General features: G+C 35.7%; 3 protein-coding genes across 3 annotated transcripts; all 3 read left to right on the forward strand.

The window, feature by feature from the left end:
* The first annotated feature begins 649 nt into the window (after positions 1-649).
* qpctlb (glutaminyl-peptide cyclotransferase-like b) lies at positions 650-13,910 on the forward strand. Its single transcript, XM_007250021.4, has 8 exons — positions 650-903; positions 1,255-1,513; positions 2,839-2,985; positions 3,731-4,024; positions 9,629-9,790; positions 11,188-11,287; positions 11,440-11,556; positions 12,604-13,910. The coding sequence occupies exons 2-8, from the start codon at positions 1,289-1,291 to the stop codon at positions 12,747-12,749; spliced, it is 1,191 nt and encodes a 396-aa protein (XP_007250083.2). The 5' UTR covers positions 650-903; positions 1,255-1,288; the 3' UTR covers positions 12,750-13,910.
* Positions 13,911-17,271: 3,361 nt separating this feature from the next.
* sdhaf1 (succinate dehydrogenase complex assembly factor 1) lies at positions 17,272-19,064 on the forward strand. Its single transcript, XM_007250022.4, has 2 exons — positions 17,272-17,427; positions 18,410-19,064. Exon 2 carries the CDS (start codon positions 18,442-18,444, stop codon positions 18,688-18,690), a length of 249 nt encoding a protein of 82 aa, XP_007250084.1. The 5' UTR covers positions 17,272-17,427; positions 18,410-18,441; the 3' UTR covers positions 18,691-19,064.
* A 2,405-nt stretch (positions 19,065-21,469) lies between these two features.
* On the forward strand, positions 21,470-23,953 carry LOC107197633 (uncharacterized). Its single transcript, XM_022675953.2, has 4 exons — positions 21,470-21,580; positions 21,674-21,769; positions 22,653-22,784; positions 23,577-23,953. Exons 2-4 carry the CDS (start codon positions 21,707-21,709, stop codon positions 23,715-23,717), a joined length of 336 nt encoding a protein of 111 aa, XP_022531674.1. The 5' UTR covers positions 21,470-21,580; positions 21,674-21,706; the 3' UTR covers positions 23,718-23,953.
* The last annotated feature ends 2,649 nt before the right edge of the window (positions 23,954-26,602 follow it).

The following is a 26,602-nucleotide window of genomic DNA, read 5'->3' on the forward strand; positions in this document are numbered from 1 at the left end:
ATATGTTCTGTTAGAGCAGGGCAATAAATATTTATTATCTATTATTTTATTTTGTTACATATTTTCTGTTTACATAGCGCTAAGTATCCTCCGCTAAGTATTTGTTTTTCTGTTTAAATTCATATTTGAATAGTAGTGGATAGATAGAGAGAGGAAGACGAAGACAGAAAAAGAGAGAGAGAAAGAGAGGGGCAGACAGACAGAAAGAAACACACAGATAGTGTGACAGAGAGAGACAGACAGAAAGAAAGAGACATACATATAAAGAGAGAATAATAAAAAGAGGGAAAGAGATAAAGAGACACAGAGACCGAGATAGATAGATAGATAGATAGATAGATAGATAGATAGATAGATAGATAGATAGAGATGAGACAGACGGAGAGAGAGAGAGATAAGAAAGAAAGGTGGGGAGAGGGACAGAAATAAAAAAGAGACACAGATAGATAGATGAGAGAGAGAGAGAGAGAGAGAGAGAGAGGGAGGTAAGAGAGAGAGAAAGATATAGAGATGGAAAGAAAGAGAGAGACAGACAGGAAAAGACACACAGATAGAGAGAGAGAGACAGACAGAAAGAGACACACACATAAAGAGAGAGAGGGAGAGAGAGAGAGAGAGAGAGAGAGAGAGAGAGAGAGAAAAAAGAGAGGGAGGGAGAGAGAGAGAGAGAGGAGGGGGGTGGCTGTTGAAGCTGCCGGTCTGCGGGACAGAGCAACAGAAGAGAGAGAGACAGCAGCAGCTCTATGGCTGTAAACCAGAGCGCGTTTCAGGGATGGTGTGTCAGTGTGAACCGCCGCTGTTTTCAGGATGATTCTTCTCTCCAGACCACAGACTGAGGGCTAATCTGAGTACCAGTGACCAGTGAGCTCCTCCACCACCAGCATCACTACAGAGAAGATGCAGGTAATGCAACTGATGGAAACGTGTAGCTGAACTTACTGCTATTCTTACATATTCATATATATTCACATATATTCATACACGCATATATAACCCTCACAGGAGGAGATGAGAACTAGCTGGTGAGCTGTAGTGTTTAATATGTGTTTAATAATAAAGCACTTATATGCTGCATTTTTGTCTTTCACAGCTAGCTGACCTACAGTAGCTGAACAGTTCATGATGCTGTTATAATAACTAGTCTATGATGCTTATATGTACGATTGCAGTTAAAATTTCTTATTATTTCTGCACCATTTAAACAGCCTCTGCTCATCTGCCTTATCTTGTCATCTTGTCTCTGATGTCACGCAGATGTCCCTAGGTCGTACCCCCTCCGTGCTGTGAGATGGGCAGGAGGTCCAGGGCTGCTGCCTCCTCCTCATCCTCCTCCACCGCGTGCTGCGCTCCCGGCACGTGCGAGCAGGGGTCGGTGTGCAGGGCGCGCGTGCTGCTGCTGTGTCTGTGCGTCTTGCTGGCGTTTGCTCTCACTCTGGGACTGATGCTGTCCGAAAACGAGACAAGGAATATTGAAGAACTGCCAGTCAGAGTACCAGATCTCAACAAAGATAAAGTGAGTAAACCTGCATTCTCCCTCTGTCTGGCTTTGATCTGCCTGCACTCAATTACTGTGGTGTTTAAACCTCTTAAAGGTGAAATCCGGTGTGAAATGGACTTGGGTTGTAGTGAAACAGGATAACGAGTATGAACTTTTGTCGAATAGCCCACCTCCATTTACCCCCAGCATTCCCCAATACAGCACTTTTAGCCGATGCTCCCAACAGGCTTACAATGCTAGTGATAGGGGCATAGCGTTACCCATGCAAAGAAATCACTATTTTTACACCATTAACAAGCTCAAAGTAGCTCCACACTTCATTGGTAGAATTCTGAGAGCCCTGATATTTAAAATGAGGCACTGAGAGCTTTAAAAGTAGATAGTTCATTAAAAACACTGTTTATACATACAGTACCTTCAGGTAGTTGTCCTGGCATAAATCAATTCAGTGGAAGTGTAGCTGTTGCTAAAAATATGTATAATCCCCCGCCATTCCCAAAAAAAAGCACTTTTAGCTGACGCTCCTTTCAGGCTTACAATGCTAGTGATAGGAATCTAGTAATAGCATTGTCCATGCAAAGAAATCACTAATTTTACGCCATTAACAAGCTCAAAGTAGCTCCACACTTCATTGGTAGAATTCTGAGAGCCCTGATATTTAAAATGAGGCACTGAGAGCTTTAGAAGTGCACAGGTAGTTTATTAAAACTGTTTATACATACAGTACCTTCAGGTAGTTGTCCTGGCATAAATCAATTCAGTGGAAATGCATGGAAAGTCCAGCAGTTTTTGAAAATATCTATAATCCCCCTCCATTCCCAAAAAAGCATTTTTAGCTGATGGTCCCTTCAGGCCTACAATGCTAGTGATAGTAATAGCATTGTCCATGCAAAGAAATCACAAATTTTACACTATTAACAAGCTCAAAGTAGCTCCACACTTCATTGGTAGATTCTGAGGGCAGTGAGGTTTAAAATGAGCATGTTGGGAGCATGGACTAAAAGCACTGTATACCATTTAAGTACACGGTCATTGTACTTTTGTACAATATAGTATTTTAAAAACATGCTTGTATGTCTGTTCCAGGGTATCAAATTGAACATTGTGATGTGCTTAAAGCATTGTGAAAATCCCCATAATGCTATTATAATGTTAGATTTTTAGATTTTTTTCCATATCACCCAACCCAAGGCATTTTAAAGTCACACATTATTTGGTCATATATAATGCTTACACGTGTATTCCTGTTTTTCTATTATGTACACAATTCTATCAAGTATAATAATAATAAATTGGCACCTCTACATTACGCTTTTTGTTAATATTTGTTTTCCCCACAGCTAACTCACAGGCCGAGCAGACCCACCAGAGCGCAGGTGAAACGGCTGGTCTCTGAGGTGAACTGGGCTCGGCTGTGGTACTCACATCTCCAGCCTTTTCTCATAGAGCGACAGCCTGGGTCCCGCGGAAGCCGCAATGTTCGGAGGGTAAAGCCTGCAAAGACTCATCACTCAATGGACAATTATCACATTAATCATGGGAGTAATTAAAGCTCTTGAAAAGCTAAATTCAAGATTTTTTTCTTCTAATTGGGTTAATTGGGCTCCTCTGGTATGGAAGCCCATTCCCGCTACCTAAAAAAAAACTGCACATTTTTTTATTATTATGTAACCTGCTATCTCAATATTTTGAGATTTTAAGTCATTATTTTGGAACAGTATGTCAATATTATGAGATATTAACTCACTATTTTGAAAGAAAAAACACTCTTGCTATCTCAAAATAAAGACTTAGTATTGCAAAATAATGACATGGCAGTTTACTTAATAAGAAGAAAAAATGTCCTATATTTTTTTGTTAATTTTAGGAGGCGGGAATGGGCTTCTATACTTTTGGTTTCCTTGTTTAAATGTACAAAATATTTTTTTATAAATATGTTCCTAAAGTCTAATCATTTTTTCTATTATTTTCTTATTTGAATGTAGAGTGTGTTGGTCTAAAAGTGGGTCAGGCTGACATCAGCAGAACCCTGGCCAAAAACTAGGCTAGACATAGCTCCGCCCACTCTCTTAAAATGTTGATGTTTTATCATATTTCTGCTGAATAATTCTCATAATCCTCAAGTTTAGTATTATAATTAGCAATTTATTTTAGTAATTTAAGCAAATTAAGCTTTAACCTTTTTTTTTTTATTCTGATTTTATAGTCTTTTTTGCCTGTGTTTCTTCACAGCACATCTCCTCGCAGCTGGACTCGCTCTCTGCAGGGTGGTCAGTGGCGATCGATTCCTTTAACTCAGAAACCCCTCGTGGTCCAATCATCTTCTCCAACATCCTCGCAGTGTTGGACCCCATGGCTCCGAGGCGGTTGCTGCTTGCTTGCCACTACGACACCAAGATCATGTCTTTAAGCCCTCGTGTGCCGAAGCAGGTGTTTGTGGGGGCTAGTGACTCAGCTGTTCCCTGTGCTATGATACTGGAGCTGGTCACTGCACTGGATGTGCACCTGAAAATGCTCAAACAGCAGGTAAGATCTGTCACAATAATTACATTACTGAATACATTATCCCACAGTATATTGGCAAAAAAAAAAAACATTTTATCAAGGAAGACCCATAAAAACGTGAATTAGCCAGAATGTCATTTATAAAACACTTGTTTTGTTTCATTAGAATTTATTTATATAATAAAATCTAAGATCTCTACTCTTCTAGAATAAAGAAAAAGGCAGCAAAGATCATGGCTGACCCCTCACAACCTGGTTACTCTCTCTTCCAGTGGCTTCCATCTTTTCAGAAACCTTTAAAGAGAGCTTTAAAGTCTCAGACCAACCCCCACCTTCATAGCTTCTTTCCCCAGGCCATTACTCTCTTAAACAAGGACCCGTCTTACATTTCTCTATTTTAACTTTACATTTTTTTAAAAACCTTTTAACTACTTGTATTTGCTGCACCTAGGCCTGTCACAATAACTGCATTATTGACTTATCGTTCAATAAATGGACATGACCTCAATCATTTTAATGATCGTGATATCGTCCATTTTGTTTTCACTTACAAAATGCACAAATACTGTGACTGCGCCCCTGGGGACAGGAAGCACAGAGAGACACAGACACATGGAGTAAATTAACTCAAAACAAACTTTTATTAGGAAAAATGCCCTCCATCAACACCCACAACTAACTTAAAGAAACATAATAACGGCCCTAGTCACTTATCTTTAGTGTTTCTTAGTTTTGTGTGACCTCAGTCTTCCTCTTATCGTGAGCGTATCTCTCGAGTTAAGGCTGAGGCAGGGTCTTTATATGATGGTCCAACGTGTGCCAGCTGGGACAGACCGGGGCATGGTGTGTGGCAGACCCACTGTTCCCCTGCCTTCGCACTTCGCAATGTAAATGTTCTTTAAAAGGGTGTAATTCCTTTGTTACGATATTATGTTGTCATTATGTAAATGCCATTTAATGGTTTTAAAATGCAAACAATATCGTTTATCGCAATAATTTCTGGGATAACATATCGTTCGCAAAAAAATGTTATCATGACAGGCCTAGCTGCACCTGCACTTTATTATACCATTGCATATTATACAAAACTAAATCATATAATCTATATAAACTACTGTATTAACTACTGTAGTCTTCCACAGAGTTACTGCAGTCAGCGCATAGTGCACTTTATCATATATTATACACTTTTTCATATTTAAATTCTACCTTCACTTGGTAACTATGTATTTTGTATTGTTGCTTGCAACAATCGCAAATAACTTTGATTCATGTTTTTAAGTTTATCTTAAGCTTATGTATAATTCAGTTTTTTTATCCATCTATTAATATATTCTATTTAAATGTTGATACCAGCACCAGAAAAAAAAATCTTGTACCTTTTGTACTTGGAGAATAAAGATTCTGATTCTGATTCTAATAAGGTATAGGCCTGTCTCAATAATATACGAACTTATACGCAGTAGTAATTGTCCTATTATATTTTTATTAGCTAGAAGAGCACATTAATATGAATGGCCCATATATTGACTTTAATTGTATGTATTAGCACATTTTAATATTCTTATTAGTTGAATGTAAAACTATGTAATTGTATTATTCTATTACATTATCACTATATCAATGGCATAACTACTGTATAACATTTCCAAGGTCATTGTTTTTATTTTGCCTTTTGTACAGTTTTAGGGTGAAAAATGAGAACCTTCACAATATATGAGCTTACAGAGAACTTCTGCTAAGGTCTCAGACCTTAATTAGCTTAGCTCTGGGCTATGGTTTATTCCCAGTCATCATTAGGAAAGGCAGAAGTTTTAGGTACACTCTGACTCCCCAGAATTATTCCCAACTCCAAGCAGCTGCCTAGCACTAAAAATATCAATAATTAATTTCACAAAGCAGGAGAATCTATAATAGCAAAGCATTTTCAGGTAGCTGTTTTCATTCATTTATAATGTAATGCAGAAATGACAGTGAACAAGATGTTCTTTTCCTGTGGAAAATAATACAATACTACTAATATTAAACTAAAATATACAAATATTTATCAATGACTTTATTACTGCACTTTACCTGTCAGTTTACCTGTCTCTAATTTTAATTCTCTTCACTGTTGAAACTGACACTGAACTAATCATGTTAATCTGAGCTAAATCTGTTGTTTCCATGTGGGTCAGCCAGACGTGATTCTTCTTGTAGCAGTTTTTTTCTCCAGTTTCCAAGAGTCTTTATTTGAAGGTGTAGGAAACAGTGCGTCAGCACTCTCTGGCTTCACCTGTAATTTCTCTAAAGAAAAGAAAGACTTCTACTTTTAATAGATACAGAGTTCTCTGTGTTTCTGTGTCTTTTTCTAGAGATTATAATGATGAAAGTGTGAATGTGCTGTGTGTGTGTAAAGTGTGTAAATGCTGCAGTAGGGAGTGTAGTAACACCATCTGTTCCAGCACTGCTTTACTACAGAATAAGGCTTTGTAAATTGTTATTTGTTGCATGCAATTTCCAAAGTGCATGTTTTTCCATTTCTACAGACCAGATTTAAACAGTTTTACCTTAAAAACCCTGGCAGTTTATTGCTAACCACTGTATCATTTAAGATCACTAGATTTTTTTACCATTTCAGATCATTCACTGGATCTGTAGAGCCTAAATGTTAAAAAATAAATGCAAAAAAAAAAAAAAAAAAAACTGGGGTGTTGTAAAACTTTCGACTGGTATTGTACAGTATATATATAGATCACAGATAAATAAACAGTACCCTCCTTGCCAGCAGTAACTCTCAGTACTGTTAAGAGGTGAGATAAGGCCCTTGAGACTTAAAATCGAGTCTCTATCAAAGCTGTGAATAGGCACAGCACCCAGCCGCAGTGCTCTAGAATTACGAGCTGGCACAGTCACTTCATCTGTAGCAAAAGCAAGAGTTACATCACAGTGCATTACACTGCATTACAGTACATCTTTCTGAAATGCTCAGGTTCAACCTCTCCCTTTTACTCAGTTCAAACATTAATCAAACGTATGGTTGGCTTCCGGGACAGGGATTAGGCAAAATTGAAGACTATATTTTCCTTTTATAAAAAGAATCAATTTAAAATGCTATGTAGTCCAAGACTATGTATAATCCCTGTCTAAGAAACTACCACTTAATGTTTTAATTTAATTTAATCATTCTGCTGAGTCTTCTCTAACACAGCATTAATGAACTCAGCAGAACTGGCAAGAGAAAATAGCAAATCAGGTTCTCTCATTAAAAATAAATTCAGAAAATGCATTACTGATTTCAGCATTAAAGCACCTATGAAAAAAATATAGAACAAAACATTACTCGATCTGAATCAATTATTGATTAGCTACATCAACAGAAACGAATATGTCTAATTAATGAATTAATCTCTCTAGTACAGTCTGTGCATGGAGGAGCTTTTGGACCATCCATTTTTTGGGCAAATGTTCTGGTACCCAGCTTATTCTATTGCTCTATTAACCAGACGTATTTTCATTCCATCACCTAGCAACAACTTAGCAATGATCTATTAACTAGAGGTGGGAGAATATATTTAGGTTGTGATATGTTGTATCAATCCAGTCATATCGATACATGGTATTAAATCAAAGCTGCTCTAAACTCCCTAAGACTCAAAGTATCGATACATTGCCCTCATTATTGTGGGCAATAAATCTTGATTATATCGTATCTTAAGATGCCCTGTGATTCCCACCCATTAGAGCAAACACATAGTAAAACCATAGCAAAACAACTTGTAAGACAGGGGTCGGCAATAGACGGCTTAGCATGAAACATCTGGCCCGTGAGGTTGTTTGAACTATAATGAATGATACTTAAAAAAATAATAAATAAAATGCTTCTCTGGTGAGCTTTTGTTTACCTGCCTCCCCTGTCTCGCTCTCTGTTGCGCTGAGCGTGACTTTAGTTTCTGCCCGTTCTCATTTTTCCGCCTGTTCTTGGACTCTCCTTGTAAGCCGGGGCAGCGGGAACATATTGTACCGCGACCCTGATGGCACAGGTTTGATCCCATGTGAGGAGCGGTGTGTTTATTTATTTATTTTTTCCTTTCATTATGGGTTTACCTGCTTTGAATTCAACTGTTCTGCAACTGGGTTCAACAACCCTCTGGGCTGGAGAGCTACTAGTCTGTAGTACTCTATCCCATTACACTCTATTTTCCAAAACAGAATTTTTTTTTTTGTGGAAAATATCTGGCCCGTGGCCAAACTTAATTGCCGACCCCTGTTGTACGACGTACCAACACCATAGCAACTGCCTAGCAACACCAGACCAACCATCTATAAACACCCTAGCAACCATCTAGAAACCACTTAGCCAGGTCTCAGCAACCACCTGGTATTATACAGTGACTGATTGGAACCACATTATCTGGACAACCATCCAATTTTCTAGTTAATTAAGTCATTTTCCACTCTCATGGCCCTGAGAGAATTTATGCCATGTAGAAAAGGCATGTGTTGGATATCTGACAGGAGGTTTCTAGCACTTTTACCCAGATATTTGTTGTTCCAATGTCTACCAATCAGGTTAACTTCTCTACAGCACACAACAAAAAAACATCTCTGCCTTTAAGTTCTGCATCAGATCAAAATCCAACCTTGCTTATCTAAAGCACATTATACTATTATATTTTTAAATATCAAAGCTCAAATTCTAGGCTTACTTCAGTAAAACACAGTTGGCTTTGCCTGTACTAACTAAAGAAAATGTTTAAAATGATTAAAAAGTTGTTAAATTAAAGGATATGAACATCCAGGATGTGTAAGGGCATCTGCAAACACCCCTATCAGATAATTTTTAGAAAATGTGAAATTTCTCTCTGAGCCAGAGGGCAAAACGTTCTGCTGAGTTGACAGATGTGAGTGTGTGAATATTGTATATCATAAAGCAGGAAATAGGAAATAGATCATTGAGCTACTTTCTCATATTGACCTCTGTATGTATATTTTTAGACCTTGTATTTCTCCCTATGGAACTGATCAGTTTCTATACAACATAACTGTGTTTGAATCATACAGATGAATAATTGATGGCCTCGTCGGAAACGTCACTTGATTCCATTTGGTAAAGCAACACATACAGCTCTGGAAAAAATTAAGAGAGCACTTCAGTTTCTGAATTAGTTTCTCTGATTTTGCTATTTATAGGTATACGTTTGAGTACATTTTAGATTGTTGTTTTATTCTATAATCTACGGACAACATTTCTCATAAAAAATTCAGTTCAGAAATTAATATTTGGTGGAATAACCCTGGATTTTAATCACAGTTTTCATGCATCTTGGCATGTTCTCCTCCACCAGTCTTACACACTGCTTAGTTTGATTTGATGGCTTGTGATTATCCATCTTCCTCTTGATTATGTTACAGAGGGTTTTTCAATTTGGTAAAATCAAAGGAACCCATCATTTTTAAGTGGTTTCTTATATTTTTCTGAAGCTGTAGATTTTTTGTTTCTGGTTAGTATGCAGTATCCTAGGACTAGTTCATTACAGGTCACATGGTAATGAAAATAAAATAAACAAAACATATATATTTAGCAATGTTTCTTTATAGAAAAAAACTAAAACACACTTTGTTGTGTCTTGTCCCTCTGTGAAGATGGCTCCTGTGACGTTACAGCTAGTCTTCTTTGATGGTGAGGAGTCGTTTGAGGAAGGAGTGTCCTCTGATTCGTTGTATGGCTCCCGACATCTCGCCGAGCACATGTCCAGCATTCCACATCCTCCAGGCTCTGAGCAGACCACACTTCTGCATGCCGTGGTAAGAGAGCTGGCATGTTTGTAGAAGCATCTATATAGCTGTGTATCTGTAACTGTGCACTGTGCAGCTTGATTTAGGGCGTGTCAATGTGTCTTTGCTATCGAAACAATGAAAGAAGAACATGTTGCGTGACTTGAAACATGCAAAAGGCATGTACTAATTATTTTAATTAATCATATGGGTGTAAAATAAACTAATCCCTCACTCACCATTCCCTTTAAGAGTCAGGTGCACTCTGACTTTGGCGGATTGCTATTTTAACAGCGCAGCTTTTCTGCGCTTCTCAGCAGAGGAAATTTACCAGCTAATGCAAGCAGCTAATTTACGGGAAAAACAATGACATTTTATCTTGGGTTCATAACAAGCAGGGGTGTACACGGTGCCAAGATAGCAATGAACGTCTTTGTTGCTAAGATAGTAATATGGCAGAAACCTACCTGAACACACCTCTCTGTCAGACTACCATGCATCAGTGTAGATTTATTCTCTAGCACTGTTGCTATTAAAATGGAAAGTATTAAAGCATGATTTTTGACGAGTGTAAGATAGCAATGAGCACCTTGAACATGGTGTAAGATAGGGCCCTATGTCTCAAAAATGGCAACTCTACGGAAAAGATAAAATACCTTCAAAGTTTTCAATGGAAGTTTTACTTTTTAGAGAATATCTGTTGCTCCATTCTAGGGTTGTCACAGTAGGGGATTATCACAGTCTGAAAAGTGTCTCAAAAATATCATGTTTTGTTTACAGTATCACAGTATACAGTATTTCACAATTCTTCCTCTTGCTGTTCTTATTATTATTTAAAATATTATTATACATCAGTCTTTTGACTAAAATGTTTAATAGTTTTAGTCATATTTTAGTCTTTTATTATTTTATTATTTTAGTCTTTTATTATTAGTTTTAGTCTAGTTGTAGGATAATGACTTTTAGTCACAAAAAGGTATGTCATTTTTGTATTGTTTTACTATTTTAGATTTGTGTTGTTATTTTGAGATTGTGTGGAGTGGCTGTGTTCCAATCACTGGTCAATAATATAATTTATTACAAATAATTTGCCCTATTTGTCAGTCTTTGAACTTTGTTTTTTAGTTTTGGCGTTTTCGTTTAGTTGACAAAAAGTCTAATAAATTTTGTCATAGTTTTCGTTTTCAGGTATTATTTTTTATTTAGTTGTCGTCTTGTTTTCGGCATGAAAAATAGGTCTTCAACGAAGATTTTCCGTCATAGTTTTTGTTAACGAAATTAGTTGTATAACCCTAGTCCATTTAGCTGCATAAAATAAAAAAAAAAAAACAATGTAAAGAACAAAAAACTGACAGATTAGGTTAAAATAAAAATAGCTAAAATCCTGTAATAATACAGTGCTCTCATGTTGTTTTTGGAATTACCAGGATCTCTTTGTTCTCCTGGATCTAATTGGTGCCCCAAGCCCCATGTTTGTGAATCATTTTGAGAACACAGCTCGCTGGTTTGACCGTCTTGTGTCTGCAGGTAATTATTTTTATTTTAATGTAATTTAACAGCCATTTTATCATTATATACTCAGGTTAAACAATGAGTTTTCTCTATATATCCATAAATCTGTTTTTTTTTTTTTGTATGTGCTTTGTCTCTGTCTGTCTTTATGTGGGCCTGTCCTGAAGAAAAGAGACTCCATGAGCTGGGCCTGTTGTCTTCTCACCCTAACAAGCAGATCTACTTTAGAAAAGATGTGACCAAGGATCCAGTCAAGGATGATCACGTGCCTTTTCTTCAGAGAGGTGAGAAACAGCTATTATGTGCCAAAAGTCATGGGATAGCAGTATTCAAACTGATTATTTTTTTTTATTATCAAAGTCCTACTTCAGGGGCGGCTTGGGAACACAAACATCTATATAAATTATATGTGTGAGTGACCGGGCACTTACTCCCACTCATGTAAGACAAGACTCCTATCTGTTTGAATGGAAAGATAGCTAAAAAATGTAATATCTCATGAATAGTGTGTAACGTTTGACTCAATACTGCACAAAAACATGATTTTCGGCTCAGTTATGGCTACTGCGCTTGCGCAGATCTCCACACTGACCCTCCTTCTGTTACTCTGCCCAAAAAAAAATAAATCAGAAAGCTGATTGTCTCTTCTTGTTGAAGGGTGGGACTAAATCCATAAGTGCGTAAACATGCCACATGATAAGCGTTATGAGAAATCCCATTTACACTGCAGTCAGTGGCTCATTAATACCATCTCTGGTACAATTCACATTCTGGGCCCTATTTTAGTGATCTATAGTGCACTGTTTAATTGCGGATTGCAAAGCTGGATTTAGGGTGTGCCTGTGTGTCTTTGGCATCATGAGGGCAGAAAAAAAATACACTTTTGTATTTGTACTTTTGTATACACTCGAAACACGAAAAAAGGCATGGATTAAAATTTACTTAATTAATCATGGGTGTGTTTTGGGTGTAATGTGAAATAAATCAATCAGTGAATCACTTGTGATTCTGTTTAAGAGTCAGGTGTGCTGTGACTTTGGCACATTAGTATCTAAAAGGTCTCATTCCATCGTTTTTTTAATTTATTTTAAACATTCAAGTTGTGGTCTCACCTATAGGAATGGATGATTGGCTGTTGTCTAGGTTCATTTCAGTCAGTGGAGCTCCTGTATTTTCCACCACCAAAACAGAAACATAGAAACAATAGATACTATAAGGCCCCTTGTCTTAAAAACCTTGCTAACCCTAACCTTTTACTCGTCACAAAGAGCAGCTCCATTATTATTGTTTTTTTATTTGTGCTTCATTCTGTTTTGTGTTGCTGACTGCAGGGGTTCCAGTTCTGCACATGATCGCTACGCCCTTCCCTTTCTACTGGCACACAGTGGAGGACACTGCAGACAAGGTTCACGGCCACACCGTGGAGAATCTCACCAAAGTCCTTGTGGTCTTCCTAGCGGAGTATCTCAAACTATAGAATAACACAGCATTTACTGGAACCACCCACATCCTTCATGAAATCTATAGCTGAGCCACAGTCATGATATTCAGCGCAAGTGGAGATCAGGAACGTGTAGGTGGTGGAGCTCTTGTTTGAGGCTATCCTGTGCTTAGAGTTGAGCACATGCTGAAAGAGGGGATTTAAACAGTTCTTTATGCCTCTGTAGCATAAAGTTCAACCATTGTAAAGCCTCCATTAATGATTCATTATGGTTTTCTGCAGTCTGCTTTAAAGAAGACTAAAGAAGAACTCAAATGGGAACTGTAGTAACAGTTCGGTGTGTCCTACCTAGATATCACATGGGCTCAGGTCCAGATGCCTAAAACAAAGAAATACGGTACAATAAGATAAAGGGGAATTCCACTTATTTTTTGATGTGATGAAGAAATACTCCATCACTTCCTATTAGTTCCAAATGCAAACAAAAAGATTAAAACGCAACATACGTAAACGTAGCGAACAACAACATTTACAAAGCAAACAAAAATATGACAACGCAACTACATTTCAGAAACGCTTCATTAAGGGAACGCAAATACATTGCCTCACCGGAAATGCTCCTGGCCGCTAGAGGGCAATGTTTTCTGAAATGCTGCGTTTTCTTAATGTACAGTGTGTCCCAATTCAGGGGCTGCATTCTTCGAAGGACGCGGTCTACGAAGGTGTGTCCTTAGAAGGATGGGTAGGCTGCGATGGCAGTACTGAAATGGGACAGTCTACCCTACGGAGTATTTCCTGTTTCCTGTTTGAGATTCTACCCGCCACAACCAAAGTCAGAGCTGAGAAATGAGCCAGAGATTTTGATTCTAGTTTTGCTTCAGACCAAAAAATACCCAATTAATTAAGTCCAGGTTAATAAACTGTGCAGTTACTTAAATGTTTTAAATGTGAACGGATGGAACTGAACATAAACAAATAAAAGGGCGCTTGAAATGAAGTTGAAAAAAGAGAATAAAATAGAATAATGTATTATTTAGTTTATATATATTGTATTATATATTATATATTTATTATGTATTATGTCGTTTAAAGATATATAAATACTATATAAAAAGAAATATACTTATAAATAAACTAAATAATACATTAATACATACACACACACACATATATATATATATATATAAATTATATAATTTATAATATCTATAAGTATTTATATATCTATAAACTACATAATACTACATAATACAGTTGACTCCTCTGCTGACTCCGCCTTTTCGTGCTGAAATAAGTCGGCATGCAATGAATCTTGGGATACTGTAGGCTGTGAAGGATACACCCGGTGCATCCTTCGTTTCCGAGGAAAAGAAGGCTGCATTCGTCGGCTGCATTCGAAGGAGTCTTCGAAATGGGACAGCCTAGTCGCACCGCAGTGACGTAATCGCCTTCAAATTAATCCTTCGAAGGATGCAGCCCCTGAATTGGGACACACCTTTTGTCTGCTTTGTGTGCCTTTCTTGGCCACCTTAGTTTAGAGGTTTGTACATTAATATTTTCACACTATTAAAAAGACTATATAGCATTAGCCTGTAGTATGCAATTGGCATGCAGCTACTGTCAGCTACCAATCACATTGCAGAGTCAGAACTAACTGTGGTATAATAGCTGATATTTAAATGTAAATAAAATAATCTTAGATTGTCAAAGTGGAATAATTATATTTGTAGTAGTGGGGCCAAACATATTGTATTAATCACAGCAATATTATGTGATAATTAATGATTAAAATCATGCATAAAATATGTTAACTCTGGTACTTCCCTCTATTTGTGTATTTTGGGAGGCAGACTGTATTAACTCTGTGCAATTAATCCTTTATTTTTATATTTTCTTCATCATACAAATCAAGAAATTCCAACACTACTAAATATACATATACCTCCCTGCTAATTAATCTGAAAAATTGGTGGCATTCCCCTTATTAAAATGGATGTAAATGTTAAATTAGACATGACCTATTGTGGCACAATGAAAATACATAATTTAGGGTCTTCCAGCCTTTACCGGTTAGGCTCTTTTTTTTAAACCTCAAGTAAGCACTCAGTCAACCATAACTATATTTATTCCATATTTAGTTTGGGTTCCATTCCATTATATAAATGTTTTAATTCGATTTCTTTAATTTATCTAGTATTTACATACTGTATTTTTTCCAGCTCAGCATATCACCTGATAGCATGCTGGGAGTGATTGGTAATCATTTCTTTCAAGGCTTCTGTTTTTTCCTTTATTCTTTATTCAGCAAACAATAAGTCCGATATTAATCAATATATAGCATGTGGGCCAAAAAACAAAATCATACCTGAATGTATGTACGAATTATATGCTCATAAATGCTGATTCAGCTTGAGAACAGCACACCTGTCAGAATGTATTAAGCTGTATCACGATGTTTTTTATGTGTATTTGCTTGAAACATATAGTAAACCAGATTTTGAAAGCTGGAAAATATTAAATACTGAATTTTGCTGAATCAGCTGTAATTCCACATGGCACAAGCTGAATGTGCTTAGCAGCTACAGGTTGGAGGCCTTTGAGCCAATGGGAGAAGCATGATGTGAAGTGCAGGGGTTGTGTTCCCCTCAGTCAGGGGGCTCACCGTCCGCTTGAGGTTAGCCCCAGTCTAAGTTATTTTCCTTAGAAACTTCTGTTTTATGTAATATAAGCTCAAGCTGCCTCTTTGAAACTGCTGTATGGTAGTCTACCTGTGCGCTGAAGCATTTATTCGCTTCAGCCAAAGTTCAGCAAGCCTCATCCTTCCCATACAGAAATATATAAAAGGTGCCTTTATTAATAAATGATATACTGTGAGCAGGGTAGTGTAATGTATAGGGTAACCAGTAATGCAAATATAACTAATGTACTACAGCAGGTCTTGAGGTCTTGCTCTATACTGAATTAATAGGAAATTGTGACCAAATGTTTGTGTTTGGTTTGTTTGAAAGAAAAATGTACTGTATGATGTACCATTATCATTTACCATTACCATTTCTAGGGTGTTTACAGTAATCTAATCAATTATAGTGCAATAATGATCAACATACATGTATATGATATGCAATATAGATGTCCCAGAGCTCAGGAATGGCTGTGAACTCAATGCTATCTTTGAGTATTTCCATGCAGTGAAATACCGGCACACTTTAACCAGAATCAACCTGTATCTGCAGAAAACAGGGCTGTTCTTCAGAGAACGTCCGTCTCCATCAGCCTGCTGGTTCAAATACAATATATTTAATATATGGTATGTATTGCACTTTCGCAGTATTGCACTCCAGCAGGCCGGGTTCAGTCTCACATCTCAAAATTGTAGGCTATAAAATTAACTCAGTAGATTAACTCAGTTTGCACAGGATGATGTAGAAAATATTTTCTTAATAAAAGAAAATGTTTCCTTTTTGCAGTCTGTCTTTGTCTTTTATGATCAACCACAAAATCATATATTTTTTGCATATATTCTTTGCCTCCTTTCTGTAAAACCTGTAAAAAATATTTTGTGTACAGTAGTGATGGGAATTACTGCTCTTTTTAGAGAGTTGGTAATTTTGTCTTTATATATATATATATATATGAAAATTAAGAGATTATCAGTTTCTCTGATTTTGCTATTTATAGGTTTATGTTTGAGTAAAACAAACATTGTTGTTTTATTCTATAAACTACAGGCAACATTTCTCCCACATTCCAAATAAATTATTGTCATTTAGAGCATTTATTTGCATAAAATGAGAAATGTCTGAAATAATAAATAAGATGATTTCAGACTTCAAATATTGCAAAGAAAACAGGTTCATATTCATTAAGAGTTTTTCAAGAGGAGAAAAACCTGCCATTGGCCACCTTAACCCTTTCTCATAACTGGATTCACCTGTGAATGTAGGTCAAGGGTCAATGAGCTTACAATCACATTTTGTGCTCCAATAATTAGTGCTAAAGATATGCCAATCAATAAAACAACAAGGGAGTCCAAATTTAGTTTAAAGAATTATTGCAAACTTTCTGTAAATCCTATAAACTATAAAAATTTAATCCTATAAAAATTTCACTTCTCAAACATCACTGTGTTTTTCTGTTATATGATATATTTAACTGAAAGTGCTGATCTGAACAACCAATGATTTATAAAGGAAAATCAGGAAAATGATCAGGGGTTTCTAAACTTTTCCATACCACTGTAGCTGTAATATAGTCTTCAATATTACATTTACAATGTAAAAAAATCATAAAAAGAAAGAAAACACAGAAAGAAAAGAGGTGTGTCCAAAGCAGTGCAGTGACCAGTGATACTGTACAGGTCAACAGTAAATAAAAAGCAAATAGTAAATAAATGTTGATATTAAACATCGTGTTGATAAGTTCCTTAATTATTAAGGAAGATTTTAGAATATGTTTATTGATGCCTCCACTAAAGGATTGGACTATATAAATGTGTAAAAAAAGTTAATGTTGTGTAATAATTAGAGGCGCTGCAGGGTTCAGCCACTAGTGGGCGGTGTTGTAGAGAACCGGTGCTGCAGAGACACAACGAAGAAAACAGCATAAGGTCAAAACAGAGGAGTGGGACTGTAGAAATTAATAAGATGATTTTTATACAAATTAAAGTTTTCTGCTGTCACTAACACGAAATATCCGCAGGACTGAGACACAGCAGGTAAGATACAGTACTGCTGCTTATGGAGAGATAATACAGCTCTGTGATTTTACTTTAAATAAGCTAGTTAGCTACCAAGGTAGGTATTTAACTTAGTTAGCTTAGCTAGCTAAACTCTTACTTTATTATTATCTAGAGATAATTAACTAGTTCACTCCGGTCATGGTAATTCTTAGCTAACTACCTCCATTATAGAAAATAATTTCAAATACCTAGAGCTATAAATAAAAGTAGAATAGTCTGTGGTGTTTCAGTAGTTAGCTTAGCTTAGTTTATTAGCTGAGTTAGCTAGCCTAACTGTCTGAGTATTTGTATATATAATGTATTCAGCTCTGGAAAAAAAAAATAAAAGAGCACTTCAGTTTCTGAATCAGTTTCTCTGATTTTGCTATTTATAGGTTTATGTTTTGAGTAAAATTAACATTGTTGTTTTTTCATTAAACTACAGACAACATTTCTCCCAAGTTACAAATAAAAATATTGTCATTTAAGAGCATTTATTTACAGAAAATGAGAAATGGCTGAAATAATAAAAAAGATGCAGAGCTTTCAGACCTCAAATAATGCAAATAAAACAAGTTCATATTCATAAAGTTTTAAGAGTTCAGAAATCAATATTTGGTGGAATATTCCTAGTTTGCATGCATGTTGGCATGTTATCCTCCACCAGTCTTACACACTGCTTTTGGATAACTTTTTGCCACTCCTGGTGCACAAATTCAAGCAGTTCAACTTAATTCTCCCATACTTTCTTATTATTCATAATATGCTTCATGTCATCCAATTAAACTGGACTAGTTAGCCTTTGTGTAATGAAATATACAGTTTGGTTATTGTCTCTAAATAGGCTTAAGAAATTATTTTGTTTATGTATACATACATTTTTCACAGTACCATAAAATAGTTTTCATATTTTCTACCTAAACATCACAAATTATTGTTTCACTTGATATTTGTCTGCATTTGTCTCTATTTTCTCCAGGTTTCTCTTCCCACACTCCCTCAGGAATCGCTATGGCGCGCCACAGTAAGATACAGAAACAGGTCTTGTCGCTGTATCGTCAGTTTCTGCGCGCAGGACGAGACAAGCCAGGGTTTGTCCCGAGGATACAGGAGGAGTTCCGAGCGAATGCTGCTATTAAAAAGACAGACATCATGCACATCGAGTACCTCCTGCGACGCGGTCAGCGGCAGCTAGAACAGCTCAAAGATGTGAACACTAAACAGCTGGGAGTCTTCAGCAAATCCAACGAGGACAGCTGATGATGGACTGCTGGATCTGACATGCAGACTGCGGACAGTATTCCAGGAGATGGATGAAATATTATTAAAAATATGGAACATCATGTTGATGGGTCTTTAAATTATGAGAGACATTTTCTTTTTAAGAACGTGTGTTTGTGAGCATAAATTATTTTATGTGTGGTTACTTTTAGGCTCTAGGTGTTTCATCATCCCTGTATCCCACTATCACACTTCCATATCCACCTTATTTATATTATTAATATCATCCAAACGGAGTATCCTGTGTAGTGGCAAATATCAGACATGTTTACCTGGTGTATCCACTGGCAGTGGAGCATGACCATATGACCATCAAGAAATTTAAATGAATAAAGAAGTCTCTTTTATTAAAAGGCAGTGTTTTATGGGCTATGTTTGCTACTCCTTCAAGCTTTTTATAAGGTCAGTAATATAACCAGAAATGTGCATTTCCTGAAGGGAACACAGAATGTTTGTGAAGCTCAATGGAAGGAGCGAGGGATGAAAGAAATACAAACAGATGAGTACATGTAGTTTGGTGGCTGTCAGATAAAGGGGACACTGGGAATTTGGTTGAGGCAAAATGAATGGGAATAAAATGGGAGACAAATATGACAAATACATAAATCGTCATTGTCCAATGAAAAAAAAAATATCTGTTTTTGTCGATTTTTAGTTTACTACATAATTTGAACAGACAAACTATCCCTTATATTGTGTCAAGATTTCTTGATTAACAGACCAAAAGAAAAATTGGAAAAAATAACCTGAAATAAACTTATTTTACATTGACTTCTATTAAAAAAATATATTCTGTTGCTGTTTTGGAGATGCTTGTTTTTCATTGGACAGTGACGAAATGCAGGTCAAAATTACACCTTATATTCAATGTTTTTTTTTTTTCATTATTTGAAAATTGTCTGCTTTGTAGATTAAAGAAAAACATGGAATTACTTATTTAACCAAAAAAATGTTAAACAAATCAGATTATGTTTCATATTTTAGATTCTTCAAAGGAGCTCCTCTTGCTTAAATTAGACCGTTTTGCACATCTCTGCTGGATTTTCTCAGTCAGTTTTATGAAGTAGAGTCACCTGGAATTGAGGCTTTCAGTTAACAGCTGTGCTGAACTCATCAAGAGTTAATTACTTGAATTTCTTGTCTCTTAATGTGTTTGAGAGCATCAGTTGTAAAGTTTTGAAGAGGTAGAGTTACAGGTATACAGTGTGTAATATTCTAATCCATAGGACTATAACTACTTAACTAAGTAAAGAAAAACTTTGGAAGTATCCTCAAGTGTAGTCACTGCTAAGACCATCAAAAACATTATGATGATGAAACTGGCACTCATCAGGAACACACCATCACTTCACTATTCATTTAAAAAATATAAATAATGACTGAGAAAAGATATGTCTAAACTTTTGATTGGTACTGTAAATCTTTTTGTACAGTAATTTTATATGCACTATATTCATTGATTGATGCGCACTGAGTCACCCAAGCCACGAGAGGGCAGAAAAGCCTATAAGCTTTCTTACTGAAGGAAAAGCCAGAGCTGATTTATGGCGAGACTACCCACTCCCAGTCCCTGTCAACCGCTAGGGGGAGCCAGCGAAAGAGTCCAGGATGAATGGGGGTGAATGGAGCTTTACGGCTGAAAAAACAATTTATAAATAGTAACTTTTTACTTCAGAATATTTCTTTAATTTCAGAAATAGAATAAGTATTTCGCTAAAAAAGCAAACACCTTTAAACGTGTATATTTAGATTTTTCTTCAATAAGCAAAGTTTAAAAGATTCAAACATTACCAGGCTGAAGTGACTCAAATCAGAATTTTAGCTTAATGTAACTCAGATCCGATTTTTTCATGGCTGTGTGATTTTTTCAAATCAGATTGGACTCATTTTTATATGTGGTTCTAAATCGGATACGTATCTGATCCATGGACATGCAAGCATGAATTTATGCATTTGCTTTTAAGCATTTACTATGTGCTTCTCTCTCGTACCCACACATCTCTTGGTGCAGCTGTGCAGCTATAGCTTCAAAAACAGCAAAAGCAAACAGCCTGGCCGTTTTTCACCTCCTCGACCTGAGCATAAACTTCAGAGCAGCTGTTTACTGTTTCTCCACTCCAGCAAAAGATGCTGCTAACTCATCCATTTCCCTTTATAAAGCTACGAGTCTCTCGTCTCTCTAATATGAGATTTTTTGTTGTTGGTGAAGAAGAAGACGTTTATACTAGGGGTGGGCAATATTATATCGTATATATATATAATATATCGTGACACAGAAATATCATGATATTGAAAATCCATATTGTGATAATAGAGATGTTCTGTCTTAAAAGTAGTCTATTATTTACTGTGAAGCTTTAGGTGTATTTATTGTATAAGTGTTTTAGTTTGCAATTTATATGCATGCACTAAATATTCTGCAATATTATTTGCTGCATTATATTATTTTATGCTATATTATTTATTTTGCTACATTATGATTATACTGTTATACTATTATACTATATTCCTGAAATGAATTAATTATTTTAGTTTTCCTATATCGCCAAGTATATCGTTATCGCAAAAATACCCTGAAATATCGTGATATTATTTCAGAGCCATATCGCCCACCCCTAGTTTATACACGTATCAATGTGCAGCATGTGAGGCGGTGTTTCAGGGACAGATTCGTTCACATTACACACAGATACAGATCACTTACATTTGTAAATGTGAACCGTCAAGATAGACAGATCCGATCTGAGCAAATGTGGCTTGTACACACTCTGAACACAAAGTTCTGAAGTGAGCCTTCTCCTCTCTACCAGCTCTCTGCTGACCAGCCTCCGCCCGTGTAAACAGGAAAAGAAAAGGGCGAGTGAGCTTAGTGAGTGGATTTCTGGTGGTTTAGCGGGTTAAATCTGTATTTAATGATTTTTATTTTGTCTTGATTTAATGATTATATGTTGATGTGTTTCAGGTCTCTGTGTTTATTGTGTTGAAGTGGAGGATAATGTCTGATTCAGGGAGAACAGAGTCCAGCAGTCAGATGTCTGATGCTCAGCTAATGCAGCAGGTAAATCAACACAACCTACAGTTAACTTACAGCTCAGCTGAGAGCACATGGCATTTACACATTTATACTGTTTTATACGTTTATATATATATATATATATATATATATATATATTTACTCTTTGACTTAGAGTCTTCTATAAGAAGCATACATACAGAACACACACACTTACACATATATACAGCTCTGGACAAGAAATAAAAATTGAAAACCTCTGGAATAAAATCAAGAGGAAGAGGATGATCAGAAGCCATCAAACCAAACTGAACAGTGTGTAAGACTGGTGGAGGAGAACATGATGCCAATATGCATTCATTATTTGAGGTCTGAAAGCTCTGCATCTTTTTTGTTATTTCTGCCATTTCTCATTTTCTGTAAATAAATGCTATAAATTACAATATTTTTATTTGGAATTTGGGAGAAATGTTGTCTGTAGTTTATAGAATAAAACAACGATGTTCATTTTACTCAAACATAAACCTACAAATAGCAAAATCAGAGAAACTGATTTAGAAACAGAAGTGATCTCTTATTTTTTTTTCCAGAGCTGTAAACATACATACATACATATAGTAGGGCTGCAATGAGTAACAGACCAAGTTGAGTGTTTCTGTCCCTCTGAAATGTTTTATAAACGACATTGACTAATCATTGCAGCCCTAATATATAGTTCTTATGATCTACAACTATATTCTATACTGCCAAACAAAAAATACCAACATAACATTAGTATGAAAGACATTTTTTTTGCTGAACAATCTGCAGCATATTTATTAAATAAACTGTAATTCTAATAAACTGTAATTCTATTTATCTGTCCTTTGTATTTTATTACTCTTTAAGTTTAGCTTTTTGACTGGGATATGACTTTGTTTTTTTACAGTTAGCTCTGCTGGGCTGGCTGAAGACTGACAGTGTGGAGTGCAAGAACTTCCTCACCACAGTAACCGGCATGCAGGTGGCACGAGAGGTCCTGCATAGGCTTTCAGGGCAAGATAAAGTGGATGCTTACAGGGTACGTTGTATCTGGCTTTCACAGTCATTATTTTTTTTTATGTTACTATTATAGCACATTATTTATTTTAACATTTTGAAATAATGTAGTTTATGCCACTGATCATATTAAACATAACTAATTAGATAATATACATTAAATTAAATGGAATTATTCTGGAAATTGTAGTTATTAGAAACTAAAATTGTAGATTATTGGAACAGAAGTTTACAGTACTTAAAATTTTATGGTATTTAAATTGAAATCTTTATTCTAACCCAAAATCAATATATTTCAAAATATTTTTTTAACTCTGCTTAAAATTCATAAAATTGGGGCTCAAAATGATTCAGTGGACTAAGGTTTGGCCACTATGATCTGAGGACTGTCGATTTCTAATCCTGGATCTTGCTGGTTCTCCATCAGCAGCCGGAGTCTGAGAGAGAGTTCCATTAGCCATGGTCTCTCACCTCAAAACTCCAAGTGATGTTGATTAGCACAGGCTACTGTTAGCTATTGTGTCAGAGCTATTCTCCGAGTGTATTGGCTACTCAGTAAAGCTGCATCAGCAGCATTTGGAAAGAGGCGGAGTCTGAATTCCCATGTATCGCAGGAGGCATGTGCTGGTCTTCACCCTCCTGATGTCGGGAGCATTATTACTAGTGATGAATGAGTCCCATTTAAAGGAGGCTTTTAAAATTGGATTGAAAATGTGATACTATTAGACAAAATCTGCAGCTATGTCTTTATGTCTTTATCTTATGTGATGCTATAAAAAAAGGCTTTTCTGACTTTTTAAACATGTTTCCACAGAAAGAGTGCATCGAACGTGTGGCCGACTTTGTGAGGAGGAATCCCAGAGCATCTCAGAGGGAACTGAATGATGAAGTAGAGAAGAACATCCTTCTGTTCGCCTCCAGAGTTCAGGCTCTAGACTCTGCTCCTCTTTTCTGAAATGTGACTTATACTTTTGAGTGCCTTTCATGCTCCCTGTCTGTTTATCTACTTTTGTCTGTGTTTCAATGTCTGTAAGTTTTCTGGATGGGGATTCAGCCTAGTTCTGAACTACACAGCATTCTAAATGGAGATTAAATTTCCATTAATCCAAAAAAATCAGGACTAGGTGTAATCCTTTTCAGACTCTATTGTAACTTTACTTTCTGTAAAAATAAATTGTTTTTGTTTTGAAATATTTTTCTGTTGCTATTTTAAAGAAATACAATTTTGCATTATTTTTCATATGATATTAATTCAGATTCATTCATATATTTTATTTTGGAGCTATAGAGATACATTTTAAAACTGTGGATGACACATACTCTAATTCTAGGGTGTATAAGTTCTGCAATAGGGCCAAATGCCGCCCTCTGCATCACTTTTAAGATCATGTTATATAAAATAATGAGCCATTTACCAATTAGCATTTAGTGAATCAGCAAATTTATTTTCATTCTATTGTATGCAAAACTGAATATTTCCAAACTTTACTGAACTTCTCTGAATTAGGTTAATATTTGCAGCCACATATACATTCAAATAAAATCATTTATTTCGTCCTTTTATTTTTTTGTACTTTTTTAAACTTTATTTTAGTTCCATTATTTACCTTTTTTATAATTTTGGTGTTATTTTAGTCCTCTTTTTCTTTAATTGTGATTATATTTTATAATTCTAATTATTTATCTCTTTATTTTATCGCTTTACATTTTAGCCTATCTGCATATCCTTTTATCCTGAATTATTTTATTTCTTCTTAATTAAATCATATTATTTGCTTGTTTTTTTTATAATTTAAATGTATTTTTCAGTCCCTTTAATTTTGTATACGCTCGGCTGCACTAAAAATGAGGGTTACCCTCAATGTATTACAGAGTGGAAATAAAAATTGATTGATTGATTGCAGATTCCACAATTTAGAATCGCAGTTCTTAATGCAAAAAAATAAATAATAATTTCCCATACTTAGAAACTCATATTTAGACACTAAGATCATTAAAAATGGATTATCCCTCACAATCAGGGGAAACAAACATATAGAAAGGTGTAAAATAAAATAGAATAGAATAGAATAGAATTTTGGAAAATGGCAGCAATATTGTTGTGTTCTTTTTTTTTGCATGGCTAATATGCTTTTTCTAGATCTAGAAGATGATTTGATGCTTGTATCACAAAGTGAACAATTCTTTCACTAATCTGTAGCACTCTCTACTGCAGCTTTTAAACACTTACACACAGCACATTTTTATCATAATAACTAGAAAAAAACCCAGAAACACAGAGAACTCTTAACTATTAAAAGTAGAAGTCTTTCTTTTCTTTAGAGAAATTACAGATGAAGCCAGAGAGCGGTAATTATTGTTTTCTACACCTTCAAACTCAGACTCTTGGAAACTGAAAAAAACAAATGCTACAGGAAGTCGTCTGGCTGACCCACATGGAAACAGCAGCTTTAGCCTTTAGCTCAGATTAACATGATTATGGACTGAGTCTCAGTTTCGGCAGAGTAGAGAAGAATTAGAGGTCTGACAGGTGAAAAACTGCAGTAATAAAGTCATAGATCTTGAGAACTTGATGAATTGTTATAAGCTATGTACTCTTTTGAAAGAATTGTAATATCTGACTAATGTTCAGACAGTGTGGGTCAGTTTCCCAGACAGGGATTAAGTCTAGTGTTGGACTAAAGAGCATTTAAAATGTAAAAATATTTTCTATTGAAAGAAAAATAGAATGCAACTAGGCTTAAATGTCTTTTTTTTGCAATGACTCAGCTGTCTTTATTTAGCGATAGATTAGATACATTAATATATTTATTATAATTATTATTATTCTGTCTTTTGATGTCTGTCATTCACATCCACACTCTTAGTATTTATAGAATCAATGAACACGTAAGATTTGGATAAGAAGAAAAGGAAAGGCACCGGTGGAAGAGGAAGAGAGAGAGAAGAATTGGAGGCAGACTATAATAAGCCCGGGTTCATCATTGTATTCATCAAACAGCACCTGCAGTGAATCCCATTATGCAGATTGATTTCTCAGATCCCTTGATGACTTTAAAGGCAGTGTGGCAGGCGCAGCCCAAGCAGCTGATTAGTGACGGCGCTTCTGGAGAAACGGGGAATATATCTGCAGTTTAACAGATTTACTGAACCATTATAACACATGTAAACTCACAGTTAAATCAACAGATTTTACCATGTAAAATTACACTGGAAGTGATGCATTTAAAATTACTCTGTGCTGATTTTACACTGACAAATCTGATGTTTCTGTCTGGTTAGTGTAACATATACAGCTCTGGAGAAAAATTTAGGGACCACCTAAAATTATGAGGTTTTTTTATATCACCAAATTGAAAACATCTGGAATATAATCAAGAGGAAGATGGATGATCACAAGCCATCAAACCACCAAACTGAACTGCTTGAATTTCCGCACCAGGAGAAAAGGCATAAAGTTATCCAAAAGCAGTGTGTAAGACTGGTGGAGGAGCAAAACATGCCAAGATACATGAAAATTGTGATTAAAAACCAGGGTTATTCCACCAAATATTGATTTCTGAACTCTTTAAACTTTACGAATATGAACTTGTTTTCTTATTCTTATTGTTTTATTTGAGGTCTGAAAGCTCTGCATCTTCTTTGTTATTTCAGCCATTTCTTATTTTCTGCAAATAAATGCTCTAAATTAGAATATTTTTATTTGGAATTTGGGAGAAATGTTGTCTGTAGTTTATAGAATAAAACAACAATGTTCATTTTACTCAAACATAAACCTATAAATATAAAATTCAGAGAAACTGATTCAGAAACTAAAGTGGTCTCAATTTTTTTCAGAGC

This window comes from Astyanax mexicanus, chromosome 17 (genome assembly GCF_023375975.1).
Source record: "Astyanax mexicanus isolate ESR-SI-001 chromosome 17, AstMex3_surface, whole genome shotgun sequence".
NCBI lineage: Eukaryota > Metazoa > Chordata > Actinopteri > Characiformes > Acestrorhamphidae > Astyanax > Astyanax mexicanus.

Excerpts from the sequence above, each read along its gene's own strand:
- LOC107197633 (XM_022675953.2), top strand. The coding sequence starts at position 21,707 with ATGTCTGATTCAGGGAGAACAGAGTCCAGCAGTCAGATGTCTGATGCT. Across the intron at positions 21,770-22,652 it reads ATGCTCAGCTAATGCAGCAG|TTAGCTCTGCTGGGCTGGCT; the intron begins GTAAATCAACAC and ends GTTTTTTTACAG. Across the intron at positions 22,785-23,576 it reads ATAAAGTGGATGCTTACAGG|AAAGAGTGCATCGAACGTGT; the intron begins GTACGTTGTATC and ends ATGTTTCCACAG.
- qpctlb (XM_007250021.4), top strand. The coding sequence starts at position 1,289 with ATGGGCAGGAGGTCCAGGGCTGCTGCCTCCTCCTCATCCTCCTCCACC. Across the intron at positions 2,986-3,730 it reads GAAGCCGCAATGTTCGGAGG|CACATCTCCTCGCAGCTGGA; the intron begins GTAAAGCCTGCA and ends GTTTCTTCACAG. Across the intron at positions 11,557-12,603 it reads CGTGCCTTTTCTTCAGAGAG|GGGTTCCAGTTCTGCACATG; the intron begins GTGAGAAACAGC and ends TGCTGACTGCAG.
- sdhaf1 (XM_007250022.4), top strand. The coding sequence starts at position 18,442 with ATGGCGCGCCACAGTAAGATACAGAAACAGGTCTTGTCGCTGTATCGT.